Raw genomic sequence first — 24536 nt, forward strand, 5'->3', positions numbered from 1 at the left:
TTTTTTGCCGAACTTGGGTCGCATAACCTCCCATCAACCCCGAATACAGGGCTTGCTAGCTAAAAGGACGATGGGAGTTGTAGTCCGGTGTTGCCTCAAACTTGGAGCTTCCGCCGCCGTTGGGCTACAACTCCCATCGTCCCTGACCTGGTCGCTAGGGATGATGGGAGTTGTAGTCTCTGGAGAACCCCACGCTGGGCTATATGAGCTTCATTTCAGCAAGAGGTTGGACTTGGTGACTCTCGTCATCCCTTCCAGCGCTAAAGTTCTGTGACAGAAATACTTCCCCCTTCACCCTTTTGTAAAATAATAATAAAAAAAACTCTCTCACAGCTTTGTGACATTTCTGCTGGATGACCTAATAAAGTTGGCTTTGGAGTGTTTTGTCAAATCCATTATCCTGATTTTTGATTAAAGAAAAAGGGCGTATTTATCCTCATGGATTACCTATATATCAAACTGCAAGATTTTTAGTGGGGGCAATTAGAATAAGATCTATTATTTGATTGTGGATGTAAAACCCCAAAATGTATATTCTGTAGTTAAGTTTTTACCTCTGTATTCAGTACATTTTATTTTATTTTATTTTATTTTATTGCTGATGCAAATAAAGATTCTTATGATTCTGATTCAAACTGTGATCAAAGAAGAACCCCTTGTTCTTCTGGATGGTAATAGAAATGTGTTAAGGAATGTGGTTGGTGTGCATAGGTGTACCACCAGTCTTAAGGACGAAGCAAATGTGGCTTATGTTTTCTAGTCGGAGTGAAGCTTGTTTGGCTCATCATTCTTATATTGCCCTATCTTTGCTGAACAGCAACACACAGTCATAGCTCTCTTTCTAGGCATGACCTCTTGACATTACTGGTTCCTTTTCTGAAGCTTGACTCTGTCATGAGCTCACTGTATACATTTTTTTTAAGAAAGCACATTTAAAGTGCCCCCACCAAATAACCCTAGCAATTGTTGTTTACCCTGCACAGAGCTACAGTTCTCAGCACCATTAACAAACCCCAGTTCCCAGGATTCTTTGGGGTGGGGGTGACCTGGCTTTAAATGCATGGCGTTTAGGCAGCCTGGGCAATTGCAATCTGGGCCAGTGCCGGATTTATGTATAAGCTAAACAAGCTATAGCTTAGGGCCCCACTCTCTTGGGGCCCCCAAAAAATTAAAGAAAAAACAATAACCCTGGATGTACATTTCCAAAATATAAGATTAAAAAACAAATAAAATAAAATCTACATATAGCAACAGTGTTTTGTGTTGTGTAGGCTGCTATTTGTTATGTGCAAATAGTTTAGATACCAATTAGGTCCATAAATTGTTGTTGTTTAGTCGTGTCCGACTCTTTGTGACCCCATGGACCAGAGCACGCTAGGCACTCCTGTCTTCCACTGCCTCCCGCAGTTTGGTCAAACTCATGCAGGTAGCTTTGAGAACACTGTCCAACCATCTCGTCCTCTGTCGTCCCCTTCTCCTTGTGCCCTCAATCTTTCCAAACATCAGGGTCTTTTCCAGGGAGTCTTCTCTTCTCATGAGGTGGCCAACGTATTGGAGTCTCAGCTTCACGATCTGTCCTTCCAGTGAGCACTCAGGGCTGATTTCCTTAAGAATGGATAGGTTTGATCTTCTTGCAGTCCATGGTGTTACCGGAAAAATCTGAGGGCTCCCTTGGACAAAAACAAAGACACCAACCAGGATAACTTGGAGCAAAACAGCAGCCTGCAGGCTTGGCCTTTATTGAACTGTTGCAACAGGGTGTTCCCCTCACTTGCAGGAGAGAGGAAAGACACAGAAAATGGTGTGCAAGACCTTATAAAAACTTTTGAAATTCCCACCCTGTAGATCAAGCCCACCCCCAGAAACATCATGCATACATTACAGAAAGGAGGGGTTGAGGGAGGAGTTGTGGTGGTAACCTGAGTGTCCTGTCACCTGGCTGGTTCCCCTCTACCCCTCCCCATGAGTCATTTTCTGAAGACAAAAGGTAGTCGCAGTTTCCTGCCCCCTGAGGGAAGATCTGATCGTTGTCCTTTGTTCCAGTCCATGCAGAATCCACTCCCTTATGCAAGTTCTTTGTGATCTTGATTGTCTTCTGTCTAGGACCATCAGGGTTGGCGTAGCAACTGGGCAGGGCTCCTGTGAATGTGCTGGGATGTTCAAGGGATTATGGCTGGCCTGTATCAAACCTTCCCCATTTTGTAGTCCTTCCTTCATGGAGTAAAATAAAAGTGGAACAGTGTAAATCCGATGTATGGTTGATTTTCTATGAATTTATAACAGAAGCGTAGCGTATGTAGTGTGTGAGTGTGTGTGAAGTTTGCACAAACTGAATGATTGGGGGGGGGGGGGTTTCCTGCTACAATGGGACTCTCAAGAGTCTCCTCTAGCACCATAATTCAAAAGCATCAATTCTTCGGCAATCAGCCTCCTTATGGTCCAGCTCTCACTTCCATACATCACTACTGGGAAAACAAAAGCTTTAACTATACGGACCTTTGTTGGCAAGGTGATGTCTCTGCTTTTTTTATATGTCCATAAATTACCATATAGCATATATTCAACACAAAAAACAGTGACAATTTCTTGTTGACAAAGGACAGCTGGACATATAAAGGGCCTCATTACCTTCAGTCCCCATCAAACCTAAATCCGGTCCTGACTGGATGCTGAGCAAAGCTGTATTGTGAACATATCCGCAGTCTGGATCCAATTTATGATGTTCAGTTGAGCTTTCTTCAACATAAGCCTGCATATAGGATTGCAACGGAAAGATAGGCACAATATGCCAGATCGAACCCCAGGAAACGCAAAGTGTGTGTATGGTTAACCAAACATATATTTGGCCCAGTAACTTCTCCATTAAGAAAAAAAAAATCTGAATCTTAAAAGATTTTATCTTTATCAGGGGAGCGAATAATTGTTTCCATAAGGCTGGAGGCCATGGCTGTAAAGGCTACAATTTATTTCTTACAACGAAACATCAGGGCTTAATTTTAGTGTAAGAGATGCCACTGCGAGATTTCCCACAAAGATTCATGAGGTGGGCAGTGTTTATTTTGTTAGTTTCATAAGCAAAACGTATGAAACAGCGACCTCTGAAAGTGAATTGCGCAGCTTCTGAAGAATGGAATTCTAAAAGTTTTACAAAATGGCCGGACGTGGGCGCTAGGTAGAGAGTAACTGTGGTGGACATTGTAGGAGTCATAGGAAGTTGTTTTGGTCCCACCCCACCCAAAGTTTATTGCAATTGTACGTTCCGTTTCCTAAAAGGTCTAAACTTTCACAAAGGAGATAAAAACATTGCCATCACTTCCACTGATTCAGGGATACTGAATATGCCTGAAATTCTCTTATTTAGATGTTCAATATATATATTTATTTGTAACAAAGCAGTTAACACGTGTGGGCCTTAGAGAGGTTTAAAACTGAGGCATAGTTTTGACGTAAAATAGAAAAAGGAGTCTGAAATGTGGTTAAAAAGCTGTACGTCTTTGTCCTTTATATCAGGAGTCAACTATCATGGTGCTCAGAAACCTTTGCATCACAAAGGTCTTCAGTAGCACCTACAGGGTACCGCCTCTCTACTGTTTCCCTTCTGAAATTTGGCCTGAAGGAAGCACAGCATTGCCACCAATGGAATAGCTTGTCGGGCATGCATGTTTGCCAATGACTGCATCTCCTTTTTTTTGCAAATGCGCCAAGTCTACTGGTGCTGGTTCTGCTGCTATGAAGTAGACTTTAGCTATGGGTTTTGGATCAAGGCATAAAATTTCCTTTTTGGGGGAGGGAGGAGGGTGGGGGGAGTAAGAGGTTGATAGATTGTCACTTTTAAAAAAATTATTAATTTATTTAACATAATCATTGCAAAATATTGCAAATACATACATACACACACACCGACATACATACATACGTATTTCAGATAAGCACACATATATATATAAAAGAACAAAGGAGAAAAAAAAGAAAAAAGAAAAAGAAAAAATAGAAAGAAAAAAGAAGAAAAGTTGGAAGAATTTATTCCAAATTTATTCTACAAATATCTCAATATGAAAATATTAATAAAATTTCATTGATTGACTTCCATCGCTTACACTGCACTTCCTATATACATTTTAAGCAAGAATGTATCTGTTATTCCGTATTTTCCCCATACAATCTCACACAAATATTCTAATCAATAAGTTTTCTAAATCTATTCTAAATTGTCACTTTTAACGGGTCAAGAAAGCTCTGTAACAACGCCTGATATTTGTCTGGGTGTGCTCGTCGATCAATGAGGCCCAAGCTTTCGGTGTAGCATGTATGTTCCTGGGTCTCAGCCTGGCTCTGTGCTTTTGTGTGCTTGTCTGCGATGGAGGCTGAGCCAATTCCTTGCCTGCTTATGGGCGGTAGATACATTGATTACATGGTGTACATGCTTGCTGGAGTTGAAACTCAAACCTGCGCCCAGTAACAAGGGCACGCAGTAACTTCATCCCTCTTCCAGGTCTGTTGATGCACCAAGTGCCACAATATTTCCAGTCAATACCCAGCTAAGGGAAGGTCAGCTATTTTGGGCTGGCCACTCCTAGCGAAGGGAAAGCCTGTCAAGTTCCTTCTTCCATGGAGTGTCCTAAAATAGAAGTCCTGTCTATTCGTTAGGCTGCACTTTAATGGAGCACTAATCAAACCACAGCACAAGTGGGAAACCCATTGAGAAAGATTTTTTTTAAAAAAACCCCAACTTCTTTCAAGACTTCAATTCTTTCAGAAGAACTTCTGGTCCGGCAGTTTAATCCTCAATGCGCTGTTTTTCGGGCGAGGTTTTTCTTTCTCACTAAAAGTATATTATAAATCTTTCACGTCTGTTTTGTCAAAGAACAACAACCAATAAACAAACAAATCAGCAATGAAATTGAGAGTCGGGATATTTTTTGGAGGCTTATTTGGAGCTCTTGGAATCTTGTTCTTTTTGGTTGCCTTTGGAACGGACTATTGGCTTCTTGCTACAGAGGTTGGAAGGTGTTCAGAAGGCTTGAATGACACCAGGGTTAGTATATATTTTTATTCCTCTGAATGGCATCTTGCACTAGGACCACAAAGGTGCTTGCTTCTTTCTCACCAGAAATATCTCTTACAAATGAGGAACACTCTGTATAGGTTACTGTGAGCCTCATCTAAATCCTATTAACATCCAGGAGATGATATTATGTGATTCTCATCTTGGTCAGTTACGTTCAGAACCAGCAGAGATATTAACCCCCCTCCCCATAATTTTGTAGGCGTCTTCAGAAACCTTTATTAACATTTTTTCTCTATTTTTTTACTTGCCTGTATGTGTCTATATTTGCACAGGGAGTAGAGCTCCACTTGGTGAATAGCAATCTACATGTTTCTTTTATACAGGAAGAGAGAGTAACTTTCCACCATGAGGGTTTTTTCTGGAGGTGCTGGTTTGATGGGAATGTCGAAGAGAATGCCCACAGTATGTTAAAGTTTTGGTACAGTAAGTATCCCCCCCCCCCTTTTTGGCAATATAATTTTACTTAGAATTGGTGCTTTTATTTAAAGTATGTCTACATTTCCCAAAAGAGCACTATTTGTATAATGCCCTGGTTCTTAAAGTGGTGGGCATCATAGATGTTTGCTCACACATTAGGAGCGACAATGCTGTGATGTTTCGCAGTGATCACAGAGGGATCCCTTTGGTGCAATTCTACAAATGCTTGTACAAGTACATTATTCAAATGTGTTTGCAACAGCTCTTACAAGAGTTCACACACTTCTGTACTATAGCATTTGTCAACAGCCAGGATAGATGGGGCTGATGAGAATTGTAGTCCAAAACCCCGCAGAGTCTTTTCTGTTGGGGATAATTCAGACTGAAATTCCCAGGTGTCAAAAAAAGGTTATTTATGTATGCCACGACTGCGGCCTGTGTTTTGTTAGCCCCTAAATGGAAAATGGGTGAGGTCCCAACCAAAGAAAATGGCAACTTAAGTTGACAGAATATGCGCAGCTTGAAGACTTAACATATAGAATAAGAGAACGAGAAGAACATAGGTTTAGAGAAGACTGGAAAATGTTTATTGAATATATGGGAAATAACTGTGTGCAGCTGAAAACGCTGGCAGCATTAAGATAAATTCAACAGTGTAAATAAGTTTTGATGTATGTAATAATGGAATACTGAATGGTATAGTTTTTGTAAAATATGCAGGGATTTATAATATGTAAAATGAACCATAAAAAGAGAAGAAGGGAAGTCTTTGATATCTTAAGAAGAAGAAGAGTTTGGATTTGATATCCCGCTTTATCACTACCCGAAGGAGTCTCAAAGCGGCTCACATTCTCCTTTCCCTTCCTCCCCCACAACAAACACTCTGTGAGGTGAGTGGGGCTGAGAGACTTCAGAGAAGTGTGACTGGCCCAAGGTCACCCAGCAGCTGCATGTGGAGGAGCGGAGACGCGAACCCGGTTCCCCAGATTACGAGACTTAACCACTACACCACACCGGCTCTCATGTAAAAATGAGTACTTTAAATTGTAAAACAGAATATATATATATATATATATATATATATATATATATATATATGAATTGTAGTCCAAAATATATGGAGGGCACCAGGTTGGCAAAGGCTCTTGCACTAGGTTTTACATAATTTTGGATGCCTCTGCTTGTTCAAGAGGTTGAACAGGTAGGAGAATATACTTGGATTTGGGTTTACTTTACTCATGCACCACTCTAGCCCAAAATATATTTGATTTATATTGCAAACCCACAGGCAGGCAGGCAGGGTCTTTTTTTTTAGTTTGTACTGCACCTCATTATCCTGGGAGCTTTAAAAATAACGAATCATAATGAAAAACAGGTGGCATGCAGAACAGGACAGATTAAATGATGGCGTATGAGCTGCTTGCAGTGCTTGACAAGTTCAAGTATGATAGCTATTAATTATTTTATGGAAATCTGCATGGCCCTCCTTTCAATATAATGCACAAGAACGCTTCGCAATAACATAATTTACAACCATACAATCAGTAAACAGTAGCAATACTTTAGCCAAACAACAAAACACAAGAATAGCCGCTTAGTGCAGGTGTAGCCAATATGAAATAATAATCTGGGTCTTTTGAAAAAAATGTTTTGAGATTTTTTTTCTTTAAAAAATGTTTTAAATGTTTAAAACAAAACAAAACATTTGTTTGGATTGCTTTGCAGTTTTGTTGTTTGCCACACTAAGCCCATTTGGGAAGAAGAGCAGGATAGAAATTAAATAAAGAGGTAGATAAAGGAATATTGTGTCCTCCAGCTCTCATAATCTCTGCCCATTAGTTGAGATTAATGGGAGTGGAGGTTTAAAATATCTGGATAACACCCCACTGACTACAGTGGTACCTTGGTTTTCGAACATAATCCATTCCAGAAGACTGTTCAAGTTCCGAAACGTTCGAAAACTGAAAACTCAAAATGGAAGCCTCAAAGCGGAAATCTCAATACGGAAGCTGTGTTTCCGGTTCGACTTCTGAGACACATTCGAAAACCGAAGAATTTACTTCCGGGTTTACGGCGTTCGAGTTCCGAAACGTTAGTCAACGGAGACGTTTGAAAATCGAGGTACCACTGTACCCCATACATACTCAATGTATGCACTTTAAGGCACATTATATAACAAAAGCCTTCTTTGTTGTTTAATAAAACAGCAATAAAACATCACAATAGCTAGAAAGCTAGGAACTGATATAAATAATTGGAAAAAGCTGGAAAAGAGGCATGTTTTGAATGGTAAGCGAAAGCATCCAATATCCGTTGCCTGCCTGATGTCCATCGGAGTTTGTTGTACCATGGATAAATCCCTTCTCTGTATCACTGTAAAGATAGACATGTCTAGGTCATGGTATGTCTAACGGCTTCCTCTGCAGATTCCAATAAATGCAGGACAGTAGTTTTAATGTGTGCGGTTGCTGTTTTTCAGCAAACCAGTCACCTACGAAAAACTGCACCCATGCCTATCTCTCTCCGTTTCCGTTCTTCCGAGATGAGCACAATTCAACTGCCTACAACTCGGCAATTAGTAAGTATTTTCCTGTTCACTACTGTGTCAATAGCGTTATCGCTTTCACGACTTGCATGAGAGCTCTCCTGTTGGAAAACAGAATCCTAGGCTAAAAGGACCATGCTGCAATCTGAGGAAAGATTAGTTCATGGGTAGGCAAACTAAGGCCTGGCGGCCGGATCTGGTCCAAGCGCCTTCTAAATCCGGCCCACGGATGGTCCAGGAATCAGTGTGTTTTTACATGAGTAGAATGTGTCCTTTTATTCTAAATGCATCTCTGGGTTATTTGTGGGGCCTGCCTGGTGTTTTTACATGAGTAGAATATGTGCTTTTAATTAAAATGCATCTCTGGGTTATTTGTGGGGCATAGGAATTCATTCCCCCCCCCCAAAAAAATAGTACGGCCCCCCACAAGGTCTGAGGGACAGTGGACTGCTGAAAAAGTTTGCCGATCCCTGGCTTAGTTGATTTCCACCCACTGTTTCATATGTTTCAATCAATATAATTTGCCATTGCCATTTCATTAATGATCGCTATACAGCAGCACCTCCTAAATGTGTGCATTGAAACTGATTCTCATCTACCATAAGTGCTTTATTTGGAAAAAAAAGTCCTACTTACACCTTGTTCCATTTCTGTGATGTAAGCTTTGGTGTCATGTGATTTGATTTGGCATCATATACTATTTTATTTTTTATTGGGACGCGTGTGGCGCTGTGGGTTAAACCACAGAGCCTAGGACTCGCCGATCAGAAGGTCAGCGGTTCGAATCCCTGCGACGGGGTGAGCTCCCATTGCTCGGTCCCTGCTCCTGCCAACCTAGCAGTTCGAAAGCATGTCAAAGTGCAAGTAGATAAATAGGTACCACTCCGGCGGGAAGGTAAAGGGCAGCTCCCTCAGCCAATAAAGCGAGATGAGCGCCGCAACCCCAGAGTCGGCCACGACTGGACCTAATGGTCAGGGGTCTCTTTACCTTTACTATTTTATAAAGCATGTGTTGTGTTTAAACATTGGTGCTGTTTCAAATTGACCTAATTGCACCAAGACATCAGTACTTAAAATTGCATTATCTTTGATTTTAAAAAATCCACAGAAATGTAGCTTCCTGACTGTTCTATTGCTGCCTCAAAGGCAATAACAATTTGTTAACCCATTCTAAATAGTCGTGCCTATCTAGAAGAAAACATGAATAAATTTGCTGTTATTTCTGGCTTACTTGCACACATTCTTAGGCTGCAAGCTCATTCCCACTTACATAGTAGGAGTAAGCTTCACTGAACTCAATGGGGCTTACTTCTATGTAAAATGTATAGGATTGCAGTGTTTATGATACTTGGGAATCACCATGACACAGAAATGCTCATCTTTAATTTCTTCATATGGACCAATCTCATTGCTAACTACGATCTTAAGATTTTCACTACCCAGAGCAATAGGATTAAATAAATGTTCAGGTTTTAAATTGCTGTTTTCCAGAGACAATTGAAAATGTGGAGTTCTAAAATTTAGATCTAATATTCGCCATAAGCCGGCACTACCACATAACAAGTCAGTTCACAGTGAAGAAGTAATGCAACTACAGTGGTACCTCGGGTTACATACACTTCAGGTTACAGACTCCGCTAACCCAGAAATAGTGCTTCAGGTTAAGAACTTTGCTTCAGGATGAGAACAGAAATCGTGCTACGGCAGCGCAGCGGCAGCGAGAGGCCCCATTAGCTAATGTGGTGCTTCAGGTTAAGAACAGTTTCAGGTTAAGTACAGACCTCCGGAACGAATTAAGTACTTAACCCGAGGTACCACTGTATTATTATTATACAGCATTTGATATATTGTTGTTTGTCTTTGGGGCCCTGCATTCTTCTTCTTAGAATCCCTTTTCGTGTCCTCAGCTACCCATTTCCCAAGGTAACTCTTAATTTCCAAGACAAGAAGTATGCGGCAAAGTATTTGTCACCTTTGCTTACAATGTGTGCACACTGAAGATTATATGTGTTCTGAGTGTTAAGCGCATTGCATTTCTCAGTCTATTTGTCACTGATGGATGCTGGGCATTCCATTTCTGTTAAACGTTATCTCCCATTACATCTTTTAATTCTAACTATAGCATACTCGTCTACTGTCCCACTGAGCGGGACATCCCAAAATTATAGGATCCACACTGGCTTCTGATGGGATCCTGGGATATCCTGCTTTGGTTTCTGCAAGAGTGTGGCCCCAAAGATGCCTGCTTTGGGGGTCCATGATCTTGTGCAAGTCACCTGGCTCCCACGGGAGTGTGGCCCCAAAATATGCACGTTCTGATTTTCTTCTGTGGGATGTTGGAGGGAGGGTATGCTATGGTGATATTATGCATTTTTAAATGTCTTTTCCCAGCTGGGCATAAAACAAGGACTACAAGTCTTCTAGCCTGATATACAGTATATGTTTACTGAAAGGTGAATCCCACTGAACTCAAGGAATCTTACTCCCAAGTAAACATAAGCAGGATTGCAGGCCTTATCTGGTGTTATTAATCCCACATGCCTATGCAAGTATGATAAAACAGAAACATTATTTCTACCGCTTAAAGTTAGCAGATAATTCTTTTCAGGCTGAAACTGCAGGCAGGCAGCTGTACCTGATAGATCTTCTCAGAAATCTATGCAAATGTGACCCTTCTATAGTTTGCATTTTGCCTTGTGCTGTGTGTTGATGTGAAGCGTTCCAGATTCTGTATTTGCAAATGGGAAAAAGCACATTTTAAAAAACAACAACCAAGCACCCTTGATAAAGACAGTTGTTTCTGTTAGCTGTGAGGAACAGCAACTGAAAATTGTGGGCCTCATTCTGGAAACTGCTCTTTGCTTTCAGACATGTCATCTCTGAGATTTTTAAATAAGTGAGCACATATTGATTGAACAAATAATTGATTAAGAGCCAAACAGTCGTCTAGAATATTGATTATTTTTTTTAAGAAAAATAATAATACAGCCATAAAGAACAACTTTTCTGAACAATCATGAATCGAAAATACAAAAAAACCACTAACTCCTATTTGGTGATGATAATAATATATTAGTTATGGCCAGTGCTATTTTTCTAGAAAAAGTGGTTCCAGGATTCACCATGGACACTTCCCTCGTTCTCTTAGAATGGAAATGGCGCCTACCTGAGAGATGCCGGAATGATATTGCTATTTGAGAAATCAGACTTGGGTACAGCCCATTCAGTTCTGTCTTCCTTGACCTGTCCTGACTCAATTATATTTTTAGCTTTGGGTAACATTGCCAAGGCAAGTGCTGTGACACGATGAAGAAAAATGCTGCACAGTTAAGTTATGGAAACTATTCTCTGTCATCCTGTTGCAACAACACAGAGTAGCCAGACATGGAATACCAAGCCCTGGTCGAATTTCTCTCCTACTTTCCTACACTGCTTCACTTTAGAAAGATTTTGAATGTAAATATTGGAAATAAAACTGATTTATATACAGTATGGGAGACATACTATAATATCTGTAAACTGCTGTTTATGTGCGGCAGTGGAAGATATAGGGCATTATGTACTGTACTGTTCCTGTAGTCTAAACCACTGAGCCTCTTGGGCTTGCCGATTGGAAGGTCGGCGGTTTGAATCCCCGTGATGGAGTGAGCTCCCATTGTTCTGTCCCAGCTCCTGCCAACTTAGCAGTTCGAAAGCACACCAGTGCAAGTACAGTGGCACCTTGGTTGTCAAACGGCTTGGCCCCTGAACAAATCGGCTCCCACACGCCGCAAACCCGGAAGTAAGTGTTCCGGTTTGCAAAGGTTTTTTGGAAGCCAAACATCCGACGTGGCTTCCAGTTGAGTGCAGGAAGCTCCTGCAGCCAATTGGAAGCTGTTCCTTGGTTTTTGAATGGTTCTAGGAGATGAAAGGACTCCCGGAATGGATTAAGTTAGAGATCCAAGGTACCGCTGTAGATAAATAGGTACCGCTGCAGCAGGAAGGTAAACGGCGTTTCCGTGCACTCTGGTTTCCGTCACGGTGTTCCGTTGCACCAGAAGCGGTTTAGTCATGCTGGCCACATGACCCAGAAAGCTGTCTGTGGGAAAATGCTGGCTCCCTCGGCCTGAAAACGAGATGAGCGCTGCAACCCCATAGCTGCCTTTAACTGAACTTAACCATCCAGGGATCCCTTACCTTTTACCTTTTACTGTTCCCAGGGATGGATTTCTCAAATGGATTCTTCAGAGAGTTTTCTTTTCTGAACTGTAGGGAGAAAATGTGTTACTTGCTGATAGATGGGGTTAACTATACTACATAAAAGATTTCTGTGTTTGCTTTGGTAGACAAAATTTCATTGCACAACATGGGGCCCCCTGTGATAATGCTAGGTGGCGCTGTGGGTTAAACCACAGAGCCTAGGGCTTGCCAATCAGAAGGTCGGCAGTTCGAATCCCCGCGACGGGGTGAGCTCCCATTGCTCAGTCCCAGCTCCTGCCAACCTAGCAGTTCGAAAGCATGTCATAGTGCAAGTAGATAAATAGGTACCACTCCGGCGAGAAGGTAAACGGCGTTTCCGTGTGCTGCTCTGGTTCGCCAGAAGCGGCTTAGTCATGCTGGCCACATGACCTGGAAGCTGTACGCCGGCTCCCTTGGCCAATAAAGCGAAATGAGTGCCGCAACCCCAGAGTTGTCTGCAACTAGGGGGTCCCTTTACCTTTACCTTGATCTAACTAGCCCCCCAATTGATGACCAAAGTTTTTAAGCAAATAATTTAAACTGTCCAACTGATATATGGAAGATAATTTGTATGAGATTGTATCCAGCTCTGTTTGAAACTTCCTCTCCTCCGTCTGGCAGTCTTATGTGCCCCCCAATATCTGCTCTGAAGAGTTGTGGATCCTTTTGAGCAGATCTTGGGAAGGCTGCAGGAGGCTGCAGGAGGAGGAAAGGAAGAAGACCCATTGCGTGAGTGGATTCAACCCATAATATTTAAGTACAGTCTCATGATTGCACAGTCACCTGAAGACAACTGATAAATAGCCCAATTTCTACATGCATATGTGGGCAAATGGTAAAACCTTATAGAAAAAAAATATAGGAATTAATGAAGTTTAATTGGAGTGATATATTATCCACACCAAGGTGTCAGAGCAGATAGCAATATATTAACTATCTTACCTTATCTCTATGTTGCACTATTTCTAGTAGTTTGAATGAACACGATCAACCAATAAAATAGAATGAAAAGCTCTTACACCATTTAAATAAGGCATGCTTTGATGAATCACCAGTGGAAAAGACTTCTAAATTTGAGGACCTTCATGGTTCAGGATAATCTAAACAAATAATTTACACAAAATAGGCATAAATGGCATGCCCCAAAGTAGAAAGGTTCTCCACATTTGAACCTGCCTACAGTCCTCAGTTTTAAAAGGCCTCATTACATGTCCTGGTACTATCACAGAGCACAATGTTCGTGGGCATCAAGGATTGGGTCTACTCAGTGCCAACTACATTGCGGGCATGTCTAACTTTCATGACTTCCAACAATTGTTTGGTTGTTGTTTTTCCTTATGGAATTTTTGTCTGTAGCCACAAATGAAGTTCAACAAGTAGTTGCGAAAAACAATTTGGCCAAAGTAATAAATTCCAGGGTGTGGCAAGGTGGGGTGCTTGTCATGCAAGAATATATTTTTAAAACAATGGAATGACCTACAATGACTCTATATCTATCATCTATCTATCTATATCATCTATCTATCATCTATCTATCATCTCTCTCTCTCTCTCTCTCTCTCTCTCTCTAGCATATAGTTATTTAAGATATTTTTAGAATTATATCTATCTGCAGAATAGTTATAAACGAAGGAAACTAAAGGTCAATTTATGAAATGAAAATACAAATGTCTGCCTCCATTGAAGATAATATATACAGTGTGGATTGCTAGAATTCTCATATACTGTAAGATTTATGAGACATCGTCAGTCACATATGATTGGTTGAATGAGTATAGGTTGTCTTAGTTCAGTGATATTAATACCAAAACCTGGTATTAAACTGTTTTTGATATCCACTTATTAAACTTAAACTGTCACCCGTGATACATAGGCCTACACTTTCTTTCCTTATCTCCTCCATTTTAGCTCTAGGAAAACAGGCTATAAAATAATTTGTCTAACAAGAAGAATTGATATTCCCCTTTTTACAATGTACAGAACGAATTTATTTCCGCGGCCACGGTCTTTAAAGTGTCTCCGAAAATAGATGTGTAATTAAGCAGCTAAATTATTGTGTTATGAACATTTTTGGGGGGCCACCATATGTCACAAAACTCTCAGCCCATTTATCACCAGCTGCTTCCATTAATTCAGCATTGCTTGCCCTTGGCTCAATGAGATTCTGTAGTTTTGCATTTTGAATTGAATAATATACAAAGAACTGAATGGCTATGGCGATAGGCAGACTTGACTTCCTCGTTTGATATATTCCCCCCCCCCCCCCGGTTGTCCTGTTGGTGTTTTCAGTTTCATTTTAAAAACCACACACCAGTGTATTTCCCCCCAAAATACACAAGCTTCACGAAATCTCTGTGGTTGTTTTTTTTTAAGCAGGAAGGATTCTGAATCCTTAAACTGGCCCTGTCCTAGGAATGCCCAAATGAGCTTTCTTTCTTGTGTCTGTTTCTACTTTGGTGAACTTGGTTGTTATCTAGCGAAACCGTATAATTATCTAGAAGAATCTTGGCTACAGTTCAGCACACCATTTTATGAACCATTTCCATTCCCCAAGTAAACGAACTTATTAACCGCACACGTATACTGTATACTTATTAACCGTATACACGTATACTTAACGTTATTATATTCCAAGATCATCCGATAGGATTTGGCGTTCAAGTCTAATGAAAGACATACGGCGTCTTAGATCACTAAGGCACAGGAAGCCGTGTTAGAATAAATGATCAGCTTTGGTGATGAAGAAAATGAAAATGGGAGGCGGGGACGGGGACGGGACTTCATAAAATGGCCTTGTGTTGTAAGGATGTTTTTGAAAAATCCTCTTTCTGTATCTTTCCTGCCTTCCCCTGATAACCTCTAGTTTATCGTGGCTTCTGGTCTGTTCTCATGTTGCTGGGAGTGGTCACTGTGGTCGTGGCGAGCTTCTTCATCATCTGCGCTGCACCCTTTGGTAGCCACGCATTGTACAAAGTTGGGGGAGGCTTTTTCATCACTGCTGGTAAGTGTTAAACGTTTTAATCCAAATTCAACCACCCCTGCTCCTTTAAAAAAACACAAAAAACACCTTGCAACATTTGGCCTAGAATGGTGGGTTTGGCTTTTTTAAAAAAACAAAACAGAACAAAACAAAAATGCACATCAAGGGAATTCTGAGTGCTATTTTGGAGGTTTTCTGGCAGAAGGCTCGCAGAAGAAAATGGGAACTGGGGAAGAATTGGGAGAGTTCATGTTGCAGCTATGGTTCACTTCAATAGGTCTAGACCAGGCATAGGCAAAGCCCGGCTCTCCAGATGTTTGGGACTACAATTCCCATCATCCCTAGTTAACAGGACCAGTGGTCAGGGATGGTGGGAACTGTAGTCCCAAACATCTGGAGGGCCGAAGTTGGCCTATGCCTGGTCTAGGGCAAATAATAATAATAATAATAATAATAATAATAATAATAGAATCATAGGATAATAGAATTGTAGAGCTGGAAGGGTCATCTAGTCCAATCTCCTGCAATGCATAATAATTTTATGTAATTATATAATATATGTGTAATCGTACTAATAATTTATATAATGCAAGAAGGGCACACAAGATATTATTAAGTGGTAATAAAGTAGGATGGTTCTAGGATTGATCTAGCGTTCTGAATCCGTCTTCCAACACTACATAAGACATTCATTCCCAGGCCTTCGTGGTTAGAAGGATTATAATGTCAAGAAAAGGGAACAGTGCCAAGGCCACACTGTCATGGAATCACAGAATTGTACAATTGGTAGCGACTACGAGGGTCATCTAGTCAAACGACCTGCAATGCAGGAATCTCTTTTTGCCCAGCGTGGGGCTCAAACCCACAACCCTGAGAGTAAGAGTCTCACGGTCTAAATCTGGGAAAGCTTCTTCATGTAGTTTTCTTGGTGGTCTGTGTGATTTGCCTGTGAGGACCAGTATGTCAAGAAAATGCTTGGCTTGGGTTTAGAACACCTGAAAAGAAATTCCTACTTGCCCAAGAAAGCTTATTGTTATTGTCTCTAATCTCTGTTTCTTTAATCAGTAAGATGGTAATAATAGACAATATGAAGCACTTTCTGGACTAAGTATTGGAGGAAATGTTTGCATTGTGGCTCTGCTTTTGCAAGATGTGCTTTTGTAGTTTGTGGCCAGTGTCTGTTTGCGCATAATCCAAGAATTCATGCCCAATGCATCAGCGTAGCAGTTTGGTACTGTTCAGAATCTCCTGCTTTTCAGTTCCTGTTGATATGTATTATTTCAAAGTATTTGGAGCATGGATGGGAGACCACAGGTTTATGGGCCAAATGTCGCCCTCCAGGACTCCTTATCCGGCCCTTGAGCCCAGGCAATATTCCCCTCATAGGCCACCCCCCCTTTCCTCAGCCCCTCCTTGCCAGGCCTGATCCATGCCCACCCTGACTGCTTTTGCCTGACTAGAACGTGTCCTTGAGCTGTGGCAGTGCCTCTTGCTTGTCTGTGTTGAGAGATTTGTGTGTAGAAACCTCCGACATTGGCATGGCTGAAACATGGCCTACAGTACAAAAGTAGGAATCACAGCTGTCGCCCTGCCCTATGGCACCAGCCAACACTGGTATGTGACCCATGTCCTTCAACATTTTGAGTCCCAAAAACAGGACGCATGTCTTCTTGCCCATGCTCCTGCGTGAGTCACATGATCTGCGCAAGGATCCAAAAGACACTTTTTTTTTCCTGGGACGTGCTTGCATAGCACCCAAAAACGTGTTTTTTGGGGGGCATCACACAAGATCATGGTGGTTTTTTGGAGCAAAATCTCGGTGCAAAATCGCACGAGATGACAGTACTCAGAATGGCTGCCATGCTCTCTTGTGAGAAAATGGGATGTCCTGTTTTTTTCTGGGATGCTTGTGGGGTATTGTGCGGGGGGCCCCAGATTACTCAAGATGAGATGTGGCCCTCAAACTAAAAAAAGCTTCCCCCTCCCTGATTGAGAGGTACTCTGTTGTCTAGACTGTATTCAAATCTAGAGGGCCACATGCAAAGCCCTCAAGCCAGAATAATTGTCAAGAAATTATTCTCTCTGCTCCCAAGCATGACGACTGATTGTATGGGGGCAAATCCATTTATTCTCAGGGAGTTTCTGGTTTACAATTTGAATGTAGCAAGGTTTGTAATTGAAACATTTCCGCTGAGATCCTATAGCCACTTAACCTGAGATTAAGCCCCTGGAATTTACATTCTGAGTTTACCTGTACAGAAGTGCGCTGCGAGTCTCATGTATGGGGTGCAAACCACCAACACCCTAATGCCAGGCACAAACTGGAATTTGCTCCCACAAGAGGAAATGATGGCCACCAACTTGGATGTCTTTGCAAGAGGGTTGGACAAGCTGATGGACAATAAAGCTATCCAAATCTAGCCATGACAGCTGTGTTTTACCCCCACTGTTGGAGGTACTTTGCCTCTGAATACTGGTTGCTGAGAATCAGAGATGGAGACAATGCTGTTCTGCTCAGATCCTTCCTTCAGGCTTCCCGTTGACATCTGGCTGGCCACTGTGCGAACAGGATGCCACTGGCCTCATCCTGCAGGGCTTTTCTTATGTTCTTGTGTTCAGAGTAGAGACTTGAGTTGGCAGCAAAGGACCTTCAACCGTGCAAGTCTTCTGAGGTCGGTGCAAAAACGCCTGCTTCGGTTTCTGTTCCTTGCCTGCTGTTCCCTAGGCCTGTTCAGCCACTTGTTTGTGGAACACTTTGGTTCCTTCTGTTCGTCTCTATCATTACAGAGACAGCTGTGCGAATAGTTTTTTCTTCTCCTTTTGCTACTAAGCTCATGCTAAATTACACCCTCAGATTTTCTGCCAGCCTCTCGCTGCAGTAACTTGGATCTTACGAAAAGTCTCAACAGCGGAACTTCTCGGTTATTGACTCGCGTAGAGAAAGTATCAATACGTAGCCCGACGACACCCACAGTGGGAGCAAAGTCTGCGAGGTAAACCTGTGAGCAAAACAACTGCTTACAAATCAACATAGTTCTACATTTACCAGCGGCACCCGCCTGAGGCTCCTGTCACTCTCTACAGCACCTGTTGACTTCTTGTCTGCGCAGTGGAAGCTTTGTGCCATAAACAGCCATTCACAGCTGAGGAGCAAAAGACATTTTGCTGTGCAGGAAGAATAAGGAAGGCCTGAAAATTGCTCTTGAATTCCTAGGCATTTATAAAGATTCTGTGTTCTTTTTCTCTTCCCGCAATGAGCAGAAATGTGTGTGTGTGTGTGTGTGTGTGCATGAAACAGATTAAAAAGAATAAATGTTAATGGCAGAAATGACTGACCTCCGAGGAGCCTGGGTCTTATCTCATTCCACAGTGCTGTGTATCAAACATGGGCCTCCTTTAAAAATAAAATAGGAAAATAGAAAAGGCATGGGGAGAGGGGGGAAAAAGAATGAAAGTGCTTATTTATCCTAATCTCTCTGAGACATATATTTTACTTTTTAAAAATAATTGCCCCCAGTCGCTTGTGATTCACTGCAGCTTTTTTCTTTTTTTAAAAAAATCCTGTTTGACTAAACAACAGATATTTGTGCCCCAAGCAAAGGTCTAACAAGCTGAAAACGAAGAAATATGTTTGCAGCCTGAAATGATTCTAAAAATGCTTGCTTCTTGAAGTTGATGGCAGGGATGAGGTTAATCTCAGCCACCGGGCTTGAAAACACGGCCCTTCCTGACAATTGTCAGCATGAGAGGCTGAGAACAGCCTTCCCAAAATAAATACATTTTGTTTGACACGTCCCGCTTCATAATGAACTGACATTGCAATTAGACTTGCAGTAGATCCTCTCCTGCCTTTCAAAGCATGATAAATGTTCTGAAAGAAGAAAGGCAAGAAAGAAAGGCAGGCAAACAGAGATAGCTTAAGGTTACAGGAAGTGGCTTCAGCAAGTTATGATGTGACTGAATGTTAGTTCCTAAATAGTAGTTTTACGAAGATGACGCTGGATGCATGTCTAGTGGGATAGGACCCTATCATATGTACATTTGCTCTGTATGGCACTTCATCTGAACTCTGCTCATGTCCATATTGGTCCCCATATTCACCACATTTCCCCCCAGCTTTCAATGCTATTGAGGACACACCGATATCAAGCTGATAGTGGGGTGCAGTTTGACAGTGACTTATTGCAAACCTGCATGTGTGCGGGTTCCCAGAGAGATGATCACGGCTGCCGTTCTCCTCCTCTGGCCCTCTTGCTGCTGTTCTGCCATAAGCTGAGCGATGGTTTGGCTTCGTGCGGCCTCTGAGCATGGGTGTCACACAAACCACAAGCTGTGAGGAAGTTTTGTTCTTGGGTTTGCAGTTCATGGTTTGTCTGGTGGAAACAAACCATTTGTGCTAAGGCTTGGTTTGGCTTAGTGTTAGGGGGAAACTTGACCGTTGTCCTTCACTGGCTATACCAAGCATTTCTCAAGCAAACTGAGCCATCATATATCTTTACTAAAACTTATTTTTCCCCTCCTTCCTTCAGGTATTGTCTTCACATTGGTGGTAATCCTTTACGTCATCTGGGTCCAGGCAATGGCTGATCTTGAAAACTATGTGAATATGAAGAAAATAGACTGTCCTGATTTTTCTGTCTATGTGCGTTATGGCTGGTCTTTTATACTGGCTCTAGTTGGAATTTTTTTTACCATGTTTTCAGGAATGCTGTTCCTACTGGTAGGGCGTACAATTTATCTGCACTCTGATTAATCAGATGTCGGCTGTTTGAAATGTTGGAATTATGGCGAGGTTTTGCTGAAAAGCTATTTTTTATACATTATCCCTCTTATAGCCATGTGTTTGCTGGTGCTATTCTAGATCTGCTTACGTAACTAATGCAATCCCATGCATATCTACTCAGATATAAGTCCTACTGAGTTCAGCGAAGCTTATATCCAGGTACGTCCTTATAGGATTTGCGGTCTCAGTTTTATATCCTTGTCATAAAGGAATAGTGACATAAATTAGACTGTTCAAATTCCTTCAGATCTTGATGAACTGCATGCAACACACGAGATATTTTGCAACTTCATGTCTCTGTGTTGAACGCACTGGGGGTCAGATAAAAATATGAAATGATTCATATAAGAATTTTGGCTTAGAGCCAATTCAACCATTATCTTCTTAATGAAGGAATATGCAATGAAACCACTCCTCCTGCTCATATATATTAGCCACAGAAGAAGGGAATGGGCAGCACAGGCTGTAGATCACCCTTCCAGTAGTCGCCTAGCATTCACCTTGTGCCAATGTGCCATTCTTTTAGCAAGGCCAGAACTCTTGCCTCTTGCTTGCCACAAATCTAGTCTCAAGTGACAGTGCTTGGCTCATCTTAACAATGGCTACTTTCCCTTGATGTAAGATTGTATTTCTCCATGCTCAGAGTCTCCTTCCAAGGGGAAGGTTTGTGTGCTTCGATAGGAATCGTCATGGTTGGTAAGTGAGGTGCAGGTGTTAACGCTGGCTAGGTTTGTGATGAGCACAGGATCTGGTCGTGGCAAGGCAACGGGAAAGTGAATGCTGTAACTCCCATCTGCAAGCAACTGTGCTGCTTCCTGGAAGAATGAAACCTATTCCCATCTCTCTGTGGCTAACCTAAGCAAAAGTAAACTCAGTCATGTGTGTTCCCTCGTTAGGAAAGGAAATGTGTGAATTAGTCCTGGTTCTGCTTATGCAGAACAAAGTAAGTGTCCACAGAATCCCTTAATCACCCATTATTTATTCTTTCGGTATTTGGCATTAGCTTTAATATGAACAAATATTTCTGCAGTTGCCCATGTATTGCTTTAGCCAATGTGGCAGTAGTACAGAAGGCCAGGTCGCTGAATTAGTGCTGTGGTGCTGCTATGAATACAGAACTGTTTGTATGCTTTCATGTGGTCCAAGTCATAAACATTCAGTGTAATGGAACTGGGAAGTTTATGGGTCATTTAGTTCAGTTCTCTGGAATAGCAGATTCCCCTTTCCCCCGTGGGCTTAACAACAATACATGCTTTTCTGCTGTCCATTGTATATTTTTTATTATTTTTGCTTCCCTCTGTACTTTATGGCTTGACTTGTTTGGTCAAGTCACCTTGACTGGTGTCCATCAGTCACCTTCTTGCAGCCAGCCTGCTTTCTTCTTTTGACATACAAGGAAATCTGGGAACCATGCAACGGATATGTGAAATCTCACAATGTGAAAAGGGTATCTGAAACCTGCTGACAATGTGAGAAGCTTGCCACTTCCACCACACATGGATGCCTGGACCTCTGAAGAAGCAGGAAGTGTGGCAATGTGTGTCCTTCCAAATTAGCTGGAGACTGTCAATAACTCTGCCCCTTTCCCTTAATATCTATAGGCCGCTGATGGAGAAACGGCCCGGCCTTTCAGCCAAGTCTGGTGTTGGCACCTGGAATCTCTGGCCCAATTGCCAGCCCTGCACCCCCATTTTTTCCTCGTCTGACACTCTAGCCACCTTTTTAATTTCCCATGATGCTTCTGGTGTAGCACTCTTCTGGGGCATTGAGAGAAATTTAAAGGCTGACCAGGCCTTGTTGTTCAGTGCTGTTGGAGGGCTGCCATCACAAGCCCACCAGGAACCACTGACAGGGAAGGCGGCCCACCAGAAGCTACTTTGTCCAAAGAGGAGTCATGCTTGCTGTGTTGAGTGCAACTACATGGCCCTGTATACCTGAAGGAGCATCTTCACCCCCATCGTTCAGCCCAGACACTGAGGTCTAGCTCCAAGGGCCTTCTGGTGGTTCCCTCATTGAGAGAAGTGAGGTTACAGGGAACCAGGCAGGGGGCCTTCTCGGTAGTGGCACCCACCCTGTGGAATGCCCTCCCATCAGATGTCAAGATGATACAACCTTTAGAAGACATCTGAAGGTAGCCCTGTATACGGAAGACTTTTAATGTGTAATGTTTTATTATGTTTTTATATATGTTGGAAGCCGCCCAGAGTGGCTGGGGTAACCCAGTCAGATAGGTGGGGTACAAATAATAAAATTATTATTAATATTATTGTTATTATTATTAGTATTTGCTCCCTTCAAATTCTTGCGATTCTGTAGTTATCCCGTTTCTTATTAAAGCCATCCAACCAGACAAAGACCTTCCATAAGTTTACTAAGCAACTTGCTCTATAGGCTACATTTTATTTGCAGTATGCAAATAAAATGTATGATGATGTACAATACGACTTACTTATAAATAAATTTGTGGAAGTCCGGTAGCCCAGTCCAGGAATTCCATGCAGCTCCATTTCTCAGTCTCCCAAGCGCTTATTCCCTTTGAAGTGACTGGGGAATCTCCATGTCCAGAAGTTCTATTTGTGTCTATCAGAGCCTGAGAGAGAGAGAGAGAGAGAGAGAGCTTCAGATCCTCATCAGCTTTATATTTATTGCATGATCTGTCCCAGGAGGATGGGATTAACAACTCACAAGTCTGCCAAATCCACATCCTTAAAATCCGGGCAGATTTTTCAAAGATAGACTCCTTCTTTCAGCATTACATGATGACTGGATACCTTTAAACATATAAATATATATATATATTCGACATGTGTTTTTATGTAAAAATGGCTTGCTATGTTCTACTTTTTTAAAAAAAATAAAAAGTTAATTAAGAAAAGATCAGCACAAAGGAAGCTTTCTTCCCCACCACTCCCTCCAGCCAATCCATGAAGTTGAATTCCATTATTTTAGCACACTCTGTCATTTGCTTCTCTGTGTACTTTGCTTATTTTAGTTGCTATGGTTATATTCTATCTTATCCCCCCCCCCAATGGATTTCCAGGTGGTGTCCAGTGTTTCCAAGCCATTTCCCGTTCAGTGACTGGCCACATCTAGACATACAGCACAATTCAAAGTGTTGGTGCTGACCTTGAAAGCCCTAAACGGCCTCGACCCTGTATACTTGAAGGAGTGTCCCCACCCCCATCGTTCAGCCCAGACACTGAGATCCAGCACTGAGGGTCTTCTGCTGGTTCCCTCACTGCAAGAAGTGAGGTTACAGGGAACCAGGCAGAGGGCCTTCTCGGTGGTGGCGCCCATCCTGTGGAATGCCCTCCCATCAGATGTCAAGGAAATAAGTAGTAGGTGTGTGGCAGACAGAGGGAAAAGGAGCATCTTGTGCTAGTGGAGCCAGACATTTTGCTGTTGGAGGTGGATTACCAAATGAGAAACCTATCTTCCACACTAGGGGTAGATCTACACACAGGAAAAAAACATGCTATAAATAAGTCTGAAATAAAACCGTTATAACAAAAGGAAAAAAACTATGGAAAATTGCATTGTTTGTTTTTTTGCTCTCCAGCGTCATCTGGTGTTGCATGTTTATGAGGAATTCGGGTGGCGCTGTGCTCTAAACCACTGAGCTTCTTGAGCTTGCTGTTTGGAAGGTTGGCGATTCGAATCTCGGTGATGGGGTGAGCTCCCATTGCTCTGTCTCAGCTGCTGCCAACCTAGCAGTTCGAAAACATACCAATGCAAGTAGATAAATAGGTATTGCTGCGGCGGGAAGGTAAATGGTGTTTCCGTGAGCTCTGGCCCTCATCACAGTCCTCCATGCGCCAATAGCGGTTTGGTCATGCTGGCTGCATGACCCAGAAAGGTGTCTTCAGACAAACAGCGGCTCCCTCAGCCTGAAAAGCAAGATGAGCGCCACACCCCATAGTCGCTTTTGACTGGACTTAACTGTTTGGGGTCCCTTACCAGCATTCAAAATGCTGTTTTTTGACTAATGTAGCTGAGTCCTTAGTCAAGGTACACAGTATCTAAGGCTGGTCAAGTTGTCGCAACCTATGAGGTAAAAGATCCCGCAAGCATCACTCTTCTTTCATTGCAGTAAAATATAATAATAATAATAATAATAATAATAATAATAATAATAATAATACAATATTGAGCAATCTGGTACCTTTTCATGACACCCCAAATCAGCTGCCCTTATGTACACTGAGCGAGTGAGTGACCATCACCACCTTATGAAGCCAAACTCTGTCCCCCACTGCTGTCTCTGGGCGTTGCCAGTGCTGGAAAATTGCACAAGACAATGCAGGATACCAACCACCAGCTGGAAACATAGGTGCTGACTCCTAGCGACCAAGGCAGTTTCAGTTCCCCAAATTTTATTTTTAGGGGACTGGGCCCCCTCAATATTCAGAGGACGTTGTGCGACGTCATGTGCGTGACGATGGTTCTGGTTAAAATTGAGGTGATCTAAAAATGTGATAAAGTTACACAGTCCACATGATATTATGCTGGTTTTGCAGTGAACTCT

General features: G+C 42.1%; 1 protein-coding gene across 1 annotated transcript; it reads left to right on the plus strand.

Moving 5' to 3' along the window:
• The first annotated feature begins 4570 nt into the window (after positions 1-4570).
• Positions 4571-22277, plus strand: TMEM182 (transmembrane protein 182). The gene is made up of 5 exons (XM_081003302.1): positions 4571-5035; positions 5392-5491; positions 7965-8063; positions 15112-15249; positions 19758-22277. Exons 1-5 carry the CDS (start codon positions 4895-4897, stop codon positions 19979-19981), a joined length of 702 nt encoding a protein of 233 aa, XP_080859428.1. The 5' UTR covers positions 4571-4894; the 3' UTR covers positions 19982-22277.
• The last annotated feature ends 2259 nt before the right edge of the window (positions 22278-24536 follow it).

Source organism: Podarcis pityusensis (genome assembly GCF_964106645.2).
Source record: "Podarcis pityusensis genome assembly, chromosome: 4".
NCBI lineage: Eukaryota > Metazoa > Chordata > Lepidosauria > Squamata > Lacertidae > Podarcis > Podarcis pityusensis.

Coding starts and splice junctions, on each gene's coding strand:
- TMEM182 (XM_081003302.1), top strand. CDS start 4,895: ATGAAATTGAGAGTCGGGATATTTTTTGGAGGCTTATTTGGAGCTCTT. Junction 5,036..5,391: donor AAGGCTTGAATGACACCAGG/GTTAGTATATAT, acceptor TCTTTTATACAG/GAAGAGAGAGTAACTTTCCA. Junction 5,492..7,964: donor TATGTTAAAGTTTTGGTACA/GTAAGTATCCCC, acceptor GCTGTTTTTCAG/CAAACCAGTCACCTACGAAA.